The 12,714-nt window shown below is 38.5% G+C and overlaps 1 protein-coding gene across 2 annotated transcripts in view; it reads left to right on the top strand.

The window, feature by feature from the left end:
* prmt3 (protein arginine methyltransferase 3) overlaps positions 1–12,714 on the top strand; it is a 67,304-nt gene that overhangs the window by 51,867 nt on the left and 2,723 nt on the right. For both annotated transcript variants that reach the window (XM_053513891.1, XM_053513890.1), the window contains exons 14-15: positions 4,500–4,550; positions 6,003–6,090. In XM_053513891.1, coding sequence (XP_053369866.1) covers positions 4,500–4,550; positions 6,003–6,090 — 139 coding nt within the window. The remainder of the gene's footprint in view (positions 1–4,499; positions 4,551–6,002; positions 6,091–12,714) is intronic.

Genomic DNA, 12,714 nt, shown 5'->3' with positions numbered 1-12,714 from the left:
CAAAGTATCTCAGGGAGGAAACTCGGCATGGTCACGTCCAGATTTCAGACATCACTCACTGCAAAGTTTCGCTTCTAAAAGAGTATAATAATAATTCTAATGCTGAGTATTGTTAGTTTGTCCAATTACTTTTGAACCGGTGAATATGGCAGGACTTTGTAAAAATGGTTGTAATTCTTAAACAGTTAGTGCAGTATTCTTGTTAAACCACTTTTTAAAGCTGAGATCCATGCATTTAGCCAAAAATAAAAAATGTTACTGTCCAAAAGCTTCTGGCCCAGTTCACCCTGGTCTCCTGCTGGCTGCGTGACGGAGCCACTTTTCTCCAACATGTCAAACAGATATTCAGCATAATTTTGGTACAGTGTCAAGCAGCAATAAACGGGATCGAAAACGACCTCGTGGCGTTAAAAAAAAACCTCCCTGATGATGGAGCGCGTGCTGTTATTCCTCCACCGACACTCCATTCATCACATCAGCCTGCCTAACCTTGCATTAAATGAACAGCACGGCAGCGCGCGCGCAGACTGGAGACAAATAACACGCGCCGGGCTTCGGAGTGTCGGTCAGCGGGAAACGGTGCCCTCCACACACACACACACACACACTGCTCATGTTATGAGATACCTCCCAAAAGAACTGGGTTTGCATTAACACGAGAGAGGAAGAAGCACAAATATAGAAAATTTTAGAAAAAGGGATACAAAAGAATAAATGTAAAGAGAAAAAAATATGACCAACAGAATCAGGAACAAGACAAAAAATTTGAAAGTTAAAAAAGGGAAAAAATATAAGACAAGTGAAAAAGTAAAAAAAAGACAAAAGGACCACGAGAGGGAGAGAGAGAGGGAGACCAACAAGACAAAGAAAGTCTGATATAATGCTATAAAGAACACCAGTGAGAGAGAAGAAAGAGAGAGAACAAATATAGGAAAAAGGATGATAGAATAGAACAAATGCAAAGAAAGGAAGATAAGAACGACAGAACAAGATCAGAAACGGGAGAATAAAAAGTTAAGGAGAAAAACAGAATAATAAAGAAAAAGTACAAAAGAAAGCAAGTGTATAAAGAAGTAGATGAAATATAAAGAAAAGACAAGAGGAAGAAAAAAATGACAAAGGGAACAAGAGAAAGAGAGAGAGAGACGAAAAAGACAAAGAACAAGTGATATAAATGCTATAAGGAACCCCAGGGAGAGAATGAGAGAGAGAAGAAGGAGCCCTGTAAAGAGATAGGAAAGAGCTGTAAAGTGTGTGAGGGAGAGCTGTAAAGAGAGGGAGAGAGAGAGAGCTATAAAGAGAGGGGGAGAGCTGTAAAGAGAGGGAGAGAGAGAGGGGGAGAGCTGTAAAGAGAGGGAGAGAGAGAGGGGGAGAGCTGTAAAGAGAGGGAGAGAGAGAGGGGGAGAGCTGTAAAGAGAGGGAGAGAGAGAGGGGGAGAGCTGTAAAGAGAGGGAGAGAGAGAGGGGGAGAGCTGTAAAGTCACTCATTGTGTCCGCATTGTCTTTATTATTAGGCGCGTGAATGTTTGCGCTCGTGCCAGCGCGTGTAAGAACTCTTCCTCTCGAATTAAACCTTGTTTGTTCGCTACCAATGCGGCGGAACCTCACGGACAGAGGTGTGTGTGTGTTTGGGGGGCAGGGAGTGTGTGTTTGTGTGTGTGTGTGAGAGAGAGGTGTGTGTGTCTGGGGGGGGGGGGATTTGCGCGCGCGCGCACATTCTGAGAGAGCGAGATCGAGAGCGGTGTGGCCGAGCGTGACCGCTCTCACGCGCGAATAAAGCCCATCAAAAGCGCATTAGCCCCGTTAGCCCGCCCTCCTCCGCAGCTCCCGCCGCATAATTGTATCTGGCTGCAGCACGCGCTGCTCCGCCACGATAGCGCCGGAAAAGAGCGCGATGATGAATTGCTCCCCGCTCGGCGTTAGCCATGATGATAATTATTAATTTTCCCCGCGCTTGTCGTGTTGCTCGTGGGCTGGGCACGACAGCGCGCGCTCATTGCTTATCCTCGCCGCCTGTGAAGACCGGACACGTCTGATGAGAATAAAGAAAAAAATAAAACCCCACTCATGTCCTTTTTCTTTTTTTTTTTCCTGTCTCGAGCTTTCTCCTCTTCTGCACTCGGGTTTCACTGGGCTCCTTTGTTAAGCTGAAGGCACACGTGACACTGCCGGTTAAAATAATTATAATTATAATAATAAATAATAAAAAAGTCTGGGTCGTGGAAAATAATTTTAAACACCGACTGTGTGTAAACTGTACGGTTAAACGGGTAACGAGTAAATTACACCTGAAATGGGTGTTCATTTAGAGACATTTACTAGTTTAAGTTCCTCTCACCAGCAGGGTTTAACATTTACTCAAGGCTGTGGAGGTTCACGAGTGCGAAGTTTTACAAATGTGGAGGTGCACGAGTGCGGAGGTGCACGAATGCGGAGGTGTACGAATGTGGAGGTGTACGAATGTGGAGGTGCACGAGTGCGGAGGTGCACGAATGCGGAGGTGCACGAGTGTGGAGGTTCAGCAGCTGCTCCCTGTTAGTCATGATAACAATCACTCATCTACAGTAATAAAACACTAATCTGCATTTGAAAACTCTGCTGAGATTCATGATGATGAGGGAGTGAAAGTTCTCCTGAGCTCTGATGGAAGGTGAAGAGAGCGTCTGAACAAATCTGCTTTAGATCATTTCCTGAATCTCACAGTGCTGCTGTCCTGCTGGATGCAGTTTAATGCTGTCCTCTTTAGAATTAGGAAACTGTAGGTGAAAATCACCATGCAGGGTCGAACCCTCATCATGTCACACAAGTGTACAACACCATCATACACACGTGTGCATGTACACTACATTTATAATAACAACAGTACCAATAATAACAGTATTGTCTATGTTTATGAAAATGAACATGCTCATATAATTCATTGATTCACTCTCAAGTATAAAAGATGCCATAAAAGGCTGTTTACATCAATTTCATAAAGACATGCGATTTAATTTTGTAAATTTTGATCTGAATCATTGTCTCTAACTTTAAATAATTTAAACCTTTAAAAATTATTTTATGAAAGGATGGTTTAAGTATTCATTGTGTAAATATGAAGTAATCATCTTTGCACTGAAAAGTCCTTTAGGAAATCAAAAATGCTGTATCTTGATTTCTCTAAAAAAACAATGACTCATGCTTTAATGTAACTGTAAAGTTTCAGTCTGAGTAAATGTGTGTAAATGTGTGTACAGCTGTGTGTTACTTAACACTGCTTCATCCTATCAGTACTAAACATATCTGTGAGTGTGTTTGTGGGTTTGGGTTTAATTTGAGGAAGTTCTCAAACTCTTATGTCCTCGCAGCGTCATAATTACAGAAGTGTGTGTGTGTGATTGTATGTGCCTCCTGGGAGAGTTTAGCTGAACCGAATCATTTTGTTACTGCTGTTCCAACTGGGAATTCATTTTCTCATATGTTACAATTACAAGGACTAAAAGAACGTGTGTGTGTGTGTGTGTGTGTGTGTGTGTGTGTGTGATGAAATGTACAGCCTCCAGCAAAGACTACTGGGACGCCTAAGCTAAAGCGGTCACAGTCACATCATGGGAATGCGACTCTGCACTACACACAGACACACACACACACACACACATGCACATGCACATAAAAAATGCACATGAAAGCAAAAACAGATAAAACAGAAAAAATTGTGCTGTACATACAAATGTACAAAATTGTTTCTTCGTCATGTGTTGGTGTACAGGTGTGTATTGTCAGATCAGCTATTAGCTTTATTAGTTACTTTCACACACACATTCAAACCCAAACGTATATGTATTGATGTATATTTACAGTCTGTAGCAGCGGTATGAAGGCACACATTGCTTCTTTACTGTGAGAGAAAAGTGACTCTATCAATCTCTCTCTCTCTCTCTCTCTCTCTCTCTCTCTCTCTCTCTCTCTCACACACACTCACACACACACACACACACACACACACACACACACACACACACACACACACATACACATGCACAAGTGGCAGTGAAGCAGAACTAATAGCTTTTAATCCTGACACAGCTGACAACACCACACACACACACACACACACACACACAGACATGCATACACTCTCACACACAAAGAACACAATCAATGAGAGACAGAGCAGAAGAAAGGAATCAGGGATGAGATGAATGGGCTTAATTGAATATTTTTGACCAATAAAATCAGGACATTTTATTTAAAAAAGCAATCTCTTAAACACTTCACTGTAAAATGTCTCATGTTTTCAGTACAATGTAAAATTAAAGAAATAAATCTAATGAATAAAACTTATTTAATGATAGTGACATAAAAGCAGTATTTCATGAATGTAAATATCACATTTGAATATTTTTAAACATAATAAATAGTGTATTTGTTTAGTCAGTTTTGGTCTTACATGTAGAGTAATATTTCTCTCTCTCTCTCTCTCTCTCTCTCTCTCTCTCTCTCTCTCTCTTCTCCCTCCAGGCTTTAGTGGGCTATTTTGATGTTTTTTTCGAACAGGACTGTACAAACAAGGTGAGTTTGCTTTAACAGGAAACCTGCTACAGTTACACTCTCAGAATTTGCCTGTCGACCCCACATTTTTTTTCCCCACATTCACACTATTTTCTAATCACCCTGTGCTGCTCACGCTCATACTGGTTACTATCGAATACTTGGATAAAGAGATATTTTAATCGTATTGAAAATTAATTTTGAGTTTCATTTCTAAGGAATAACTTTGGTTTATGTTGTTATACAAAAACAATACATGTTAAATGAAGTGGATTGATTTGTGTGATTTGCATTTTGTTACTCTGCTTATATCCCCAGCGATTTGCCAACAGTTACCAATTTTTATAACAATTAATTATTACACAGCATGATTACAGCGAAGTGTTATTTAAAAATATAAAAAATATAATTGGTAAATAACAGCAAAGTGTTTATTTTTGTCCATGTGAATGAGCTGATAACAATTTAGACCAAGACCATTAATATAAACCCATTGCTTGGGTCACAATCCCAACCAGAATCAGTTTTTTAATCAGAATATAAATCAGTTTGCTCATATTTGATCAATCATAATTCTAAATCAGTTTTTCATCAGTTTGATTTGAATTTAAATCTATTTATGATAATCTAAACAGTTTTATTATAACCAGAATCATGAAAAATTCTCAGTTCAGTTAGATTCACTTGAATCTGAATCAGTTCTAATGAGAATCTGAATCTGTTTTTTTTAAATCAGAATCTAAATAAACTTGATCATAATCTGAATCAGTGTTTATCAGAATCTTAATTAGTTTTAATAGAATCAGAAACAGATTTTTAAAATCAGAATGTAAATAATTTTGTAACAGAATAAAAATGATAATTTATCAGAATAATAGTTAATTTAATCAAACTCCTTTTTAAAATATATTTTTAATAATTATCATTTTAAACAAAATCGGAACAAATTTTATGAGAATATAAATCAGGTTGATTTGAATTTGAATCCATTTTTATAATAATCTGAATCAGTGTTTTTTTTTTTATCTCGTACTTTATATAATCTCATATAATCTCAACCAGATGTTTACATTTAGAATCTGAATTATTAAAATTCAAAAAAAAAAATTATCAGCTGAATCAGTTTTAATGAGAATCTGAACCAATTTGGATGAGGATCTGGATCAATTTTTTTTTATCCAAATCTGGATCAGTTTGATCAGAATGTGAATGATTTTTTTTTCCTGGACTCTGAATTTATTGGATCAAAATCTTTTTTATGAGAAATTAATTACATACATATATACATATTATTAGAATCTGAATGCTTTTTTTAATCAGAATTCTCATCAATTTGAGCAGAATCTGAATTAATTTGATTAGAATCTTTATTAGTTTCTATCATAATCTAAATCCTATTAAATCGAATCTAAAACAGATTTTATCAGTATCTTAATCAGAAGTGGTTTAATGAAGCGTTATCTCTTTTTCCAGGTGATGTTCTCCACATCTCCTCACTGCACTAAGACTCATTGGAAGCAGACAGTTTTCTTTCTGGAGAAACCGATTCCTGTCCAGTCAGGTTTGTGAAACAGTAACGATATGATAATGAACAAAATGATCCATTATTACACAGCTTTACAGAAACAAAACGATCAAGACAAACACACTGAACAAGTTTATAAATGATAATTTATTAAAAACTACATGTTCACACAGGAGATACTGATGCTGCGCTAATTAAAAAAATTTTTATCAATTTTTTTAAAAATAAAAAAATTTGTCATGTTTTTTATTTGCTTAATTCCATAATAATAATAATGATAAATAAATATATATATTTGACAAATCCAAATCAGATTTTATTGGATTTCAAGTCAAAAATGTATTAAAATTTAAATCAGAATCTAAATCAGTTTGACGCGTTTCCCAAAGCACATTAATTTCAGTGTAATTTACACAGTAATTTACAGCGAGAGCAGAGACTGTTCAGAGGAAAGATGGGAACGTGGAGATTTACTCCATACTCCTTAAAACAAACTTATTCAATCATAACTGAAAGAAACCCAAATAAACTGAACGGTGTTTGAAACAGAGAACGGTGTTCTAATGTGAAACAGTAGAAAAATGCGTCTGCAAACAAAAATGGATAAACTGGGGGAAAAAAAATCTAAAAGTCAAGAGGCCTGGGCTAAGTTCACAGAGGTTAAAGACTGGTCATGGTCACTCACTGCTCGCCTATTTTAAACAACTCCATCACATTTCACTTCACATTTGATGTGTATCTCCTGTGGAAGCATGGAATCACTGTCCAAATACGTATGGACCAGGTGGTATAAGTGTATATTAAGTTTACAGTTTTTTTTAGCCTGATGAATAAGCCATTCGTATCCTGCCACCGAATAACTGTGTAACATACTTTGATAATTGATTTATATTGTATAATTTGTTGTCTATAGTGTAAAAAAAAAACGTACCATGCCACCTCTTTTTCTTTTTCTCTGCTGCTGTTACTGTATAGCTCGGATTAAATCAGATCACTGTAGAGCATCATAACATATTTCTCAGCATTTAGTCCTTAATACTTCCTACTTTTAATTCTTAGTGGTATATTTTATTAGCATAACACATTACTTCATGCGGCTTACTTGCTTCTTATATAAAATTAGCATCTCTTACTCCTAAAAGCATTTTTATTTCTCACAATGGCTCACAATGAGAGGAATAATCAGGCTTAAGGGGAAGTTTGTGCTCCCAGACAGAGCTGTGTGTGTGTGTGTGTGTGTGTGTGTGTGTGTGTGTGTGTGTGTGTGTGCACGCACTCCTCTCAGCCAACTGTCCTGACTGATGATAAGTCTGTCTTATCGTAATAGGAATCGGGAAAATGTCATCTGATGTGCAGATGGATGAAGTTCCACTCCGAGATTATAAACGACATTTGGCCTGCGATAAAATTTCTGCTCGGTCGGCCATGTTTGTTTTGACTCTGCTGATAACGGCGTCGGATAAAGGGGTCGTGGGTTGTGCTTGGATGTTGCTGCATATTCCAGTACGATAGATAAAGGTGTTGTGAATGCCTCGTCCTCCGCTCTAGATTCTACAGCGAGATGTCTGATTACATAAAATGCGATTTTAAAATCCATAATCCGTCTTCTCCTCACCGTAGTGATGATTAATATAAGCGTAGAAAATGCAAGGTAGACCCCGGAGTGTATAAACATCTTTGTATCAGCTGATGTTTGATAGGTGTGTGTAGCAGCAGCCTTTTCCATCATTGCCTACACACACTCTTATCATCTGACGCTTGCTTCTAAGCATTATTGCTCTGCATTTTAAACTGAGCCAGTACTTGGTTTCGGATTGGTTTCAGCTGGAGATAAGATGAAACTGCTTCCCAGAATGCCTTAATACTGAAGAAAACACATTTATGTTACAGAAAATACACTTGTAAAGCCAGCTAAGCTAACATACTGCGACACAGATGGCCACAACTGGCTAACGGAGCTGTGATTGACAAGGAAGAGGGAGTAAGCCCCACCCACTCAGGGAGAGAGATATTTTAATTCAACTTTTGTTTCCATAAAACCTTTAGATGTCATTGTTCATTACATAGAGAGAATGAATTCAGCCCAAAAAAAGTGCTGATGATAGAAATACATTTTAATCTGTATTTTGTAAAAGTGAACCGTTTGATTGTGCAATTTGACTGACTGTGAAACTTTGTGAAACACTCAAGCGTTTACGAATTAATATAAATTTTCTATTCTTTCTTTAGCGGTCCCATCATTGTGTGTTTACACTGATCATCCATGCCATCTTAAAACATTAGGCCCAGTATTGTGTAGGCACCACTCCAAATCTGCTCTAGCCCCTCGGGGTGTGACTCCACTTCAGAGGTCTAGGTGTGCTGTGGTGATTTGTGCTGCATTTGTCTTTCTGTGGGATCGGATCGGACCGGACGGGCTGACCTTTGGTCCCTGTGGGTATGGGTGAGACCTGGGTGCCCCTGATCCTGTCACCAGTTTACTGGGGTATAACTAATGGTCAGTGATGCTCACTTCAACTGCCATAGGGCTCAAAAACCCCCGCAGTGTTAAGGTTTCTTGAGAGGTAGAAGAAGAGGTAAAAAAAAAAAAAAAAGTACTTATTTGTGCACTCAGTCACTAACTGCTTGGTTAATTCCAGTCCAGTAGCTTTAGTGTCCCCTTGTCTCACATCTCACCCTGTTTACACACTGATGGGAATTTAACAGCACAGGCTTGCCTTTCTTACAGCTCTCACTAGGTCACATACACACACACACACACACACACACACAATGATTCCCATGTGGGCACACTTCACAAGTATGGTAAAGTCCTGAAAGTTGACTCAAGGGTGTCTCGTATCTTACAATGCCAGGTGTCCTAAAACTGCACTCATACAACAAAAGCACCGTTTGCTTTATTGAGAGATACGACACTTCTGTTTTTTTATTTAATGGACATTACGCTCAGGTTGGATCTGATACTGGTCCATTGCTGCAATGTTAGTTTGCTATTTCGGCTCAGAGATAATCTTACTTATACGTAAATACTGTTAGAATGTCACAGAGTATACAGAGCAATCAGAATGTAATCAGATCTGAGAAATCTCTCGATCGGTACCTGGTTCGTTCGCGGTGCCAGTGGCACTCAGACACAGACTCTACAGTATTTATATCAGATCTGAATTTGACAGAAAGTCCCAGCTGTCAAGCTTTTTTTTTTTTTTTCAAATAAACAGCCTTTGTTTCACCCAAGTGTGTGAGGCACATCAGGGACCCATAAACTTTACAGCAGAACTAGGCATTCAGGACAAATTATGTCCTCCATCATCCTGCACAAATAAACACAGGGTGCAGTGTTTACCTTTTTTGCTGCAATGGGTCCATTATTTCCAAAAACTAAACTACACCACAGTTAGATTAGGCAGTATTGCAGTCTACAGCCTGGTACAGATCTCACAACCTTATGCAGAAATACTTAACAATTTGAGTTTAATGAACAATGTGCCGTGCATCAAAATCAGACTGATACTTTAACAGTCAGTCAGTCAGTCATATTAAACAGAACCAGAGCTCTGTGTGTAGAACTTGAGTACGATCTGAACACAATCTCTACAGAACCTGTGTGAGACGGGGAAGTGTAAATATACCAGGTGTGTGTCACACAGGATGCGAGAAGGACAGCACTACCCTAATATCGACAGAGTACACGCCCTCTGTGGTCTGTTCACGGCTTTGACCCAATATCAATGAAGAATGAGTCTGTTAAAGACGTGCACTTCAGTGCACTAATGGGAAAGAAGGCAGCGTTATTTCATATATTAACCAGACGCTGACAAACATCCTGCGAGAAAACCCTGGCAGAAACGCCTCAGTCTTGAAGCTCTGTTAATTAAATCACCTTCATTTGTCATGCTTTAGTTTATTTACATGGATCATTAAGACTAGACAGGTTCCCATGTGGGGCCGCGTGTTTGCCGGACATCGATGTGGCCAAAAGGTCTCCCCATAATGCTCATAATCGCCTAGTGGTTTAGGACATCACTGTTTTTAGGTGGTTTTATTTGTCCTACAAAGAACATATCACACTAAATCTGTATACAACGTTCCACTGTTTAACGTTCTACAGATGCATGCGTGTGGACGAGCTCACTGATTAACTCGGAGCACAGCATGGAAACTACTCCTAGCTTAATGATGATAGAGTCCTTATAGGCTTACTGATGGATGGAGAAAACATCGTCGACAGCAGCGTCTGGGAGGTTTTAACGCCAAGTCCAGCCCCGGAGGTGTCCAGAACGGAGGTTTGATCGGATTTGTCCTGGCACGCTCCACTGATCTGACTCTAATCTCCCTGAGTGGGATCTTGTGTAGTTACCTGACTTCATTTAGGAATGTTTTCTAATGAGCTACATTCCGCTAACTTCTTAAGCGGATTTTTTTTCACTGCTCAACTAGTCGCCACCCTCACTGTGAATGTATTGATTAACTCGTCTTTGTGTGATTTCTAAAAATACCCAGGCCACGTGAGCTTGACTTCTCAGGAGTCTTGTCTAATGCAGATTCTCGTAGGTGCTTGTGTAAGTTTGTGTTATCTGGAAAGGAAAAAGGATGAGCATCACTCTTAAAAAAGTTAAGAGTAATACTATTATAATATTGTTTTTATTTTCTCATTTTTTTATTTTATATGCTGTCTATTTTTTCATTTATTTACTCCTGTTATTTTCTTGTAACTTACTTCTATGCATTGGCAATACATCTGTAAATATTTGTCCTGCCAATGAAGCACCTTTGAATCTTGATTTTTGAGTCAAGGAGGTAATATAAAAGTGTGTGTTAATCTTTTAAGAAACTTTAAAACTTTTAACAGTTCTCCTCCACATACGTACACATTTGACGGCAGGTCATGCAAAACATAGGAAACATATAAGCATAACATACTGTACAGTGTGCATGATTCTCCAGAGTAGGGAATAGGGAGTAAAAGTGGCATTCAGGACACAGCCCAGAAATACTCACCTTGTACAAAATGCACACAACTGCAGCTGACCTGATTCGGGGTTATTCCAGTTTAACATGAAATGAATAAAGGGTTACATTTATGTATGTGTGTGTGTGTGTGTGTGTGTGTGTGTTTGTGTGTCTGTGTGTCTGTGTGTCAAGAACAGGAATGTTTTATAGCTCTTCGTTTCTCATTATGGCCTCTGTCGCTCTTGGTTGGTTTTTCATGTGTTTAATGCAAATAACATCATGATGGACGACTCCTTTTTCCCCCCTTTCAATTCCATGCATGGGCAGCGTCCGGCTCACAGAGAGCCTAAAGATCCTCCAGAATTACTCTGTTTAATGAGATTTGGCTCATGGGAGCTCGAAGTTTCATTTTGGAAAATATGTTATAACACTTTTTTTAAGCATTATACCATGACGATAGAAAAGAATCATTTTCTGATGGCAGATGTGTGATTGCTTTTTTTTTTAATAATAATTATAATATGACAACTCTAATGTAGTTCTGGTAAACAATTATAAAGATTTAGGCTATGCTCAGTGTATTGCAATTCCCCCAATACTAAAGATTTATATGTAAGACTTTTTGGAGCAAATTAAAATCCCATGAGATATTACAAACATTAACTGTGTTGTAATACATAATAGAAACGTAGATAAATAAGATTTAAATAAGTTGTGAATTATAGGGAAGCAAACCTGTTCAGTAGACACGATGCTGCTGTTACCGTGGTGTTCCTCACCTCCTCCTCTGTCTCACACACTTTCATGCAACATGTGCTTTTAATGTGAGCAGTTTCTAATTTTTGCATTTGAGTAGCAAAGCTTTTAATAAGGATGAGATCATGCATCATCCTGAACAGGAAATTGGAAGGAGGTATTTCATAAGCACAATGCTGTGGTGGTGAGAGAAATAAAATTAGAAAAAAAGTACAAATTCTATGAATGTTAACCAATGAAAGTCAGACATTGCTTTTCAACCATGCTACAACTGAATTAATAAAAAAAATAAACTCATGGCCTAGATTAAAATGATGGTACCTCTAGAAAAGACTGAAAATAATGTGACCATGTGTTGTTTGGTGAGATGATGTGTACCACATTCAACATGGACCAGAAGAAGCGATGGAAAGCATTGTCTCAGGAAATTCGGAAAAAAATTATAGACAAGCATGTTAAAGGTAAAGGCTATAAGACCATCTCCAAGCAGCTAGATGTTCCTGTGACTACAGTTGCACAAATTATTCAGAAAGATCTGGGACTGTAGCCAACCTCCTTGGACGTGGCCACAGGAGGAAAATTGATGACAAATCAAAAAGACGGATAATCCGAATGGGAAAAAAAGAGTCCAGAAAGACTTCTAAGGAGATCCAAGTTGAACTTCATGCTCAAGGAACACCAGTGTTAGATCGCACAATCCGTCGTTGTTTGAGCCAAGCTTGGTCTCAGTCGCAGGTCATGGGTCTTGCAACAGGACAATGACCCAAAACACACAGCTAAAAACACCCAAGGATGGCTAAGAGGAAAACATTGGACTGTTCTAAAGTGGCCTTCTATAAGCCCTGACCTCAATCCTATTGAGCTTCTTTGGAAGGAGCTGAAACATGCCGTCTGGAAAAGGCGCCCTTTAAACCAAAAACAACTGGGGCAGTTATACCTGCTGAGAGGTGCAGA

Source organism: Clarias gariepinus, chromosome 15 (assembly GCF_024256425.1).
Source record: "Clarias gariepinus isolate MV-2021 ecotype Netherlands chromosome 15, CGAR_prim_01v2, whole genome shotgun sequence".
In the NCBI taxonomy this organism is placed as follows: Eukaryota; Metazoa; Chordata; class Actinopteri; order Siluriformes; family Clariidae; genus Clarias; species Clarias gariepinus.
The sequence above is the reverse complement of the archived record's forward strand: the minus strand, read 5'-3'. Positions and strand labels throughout refer to the sequence as shown.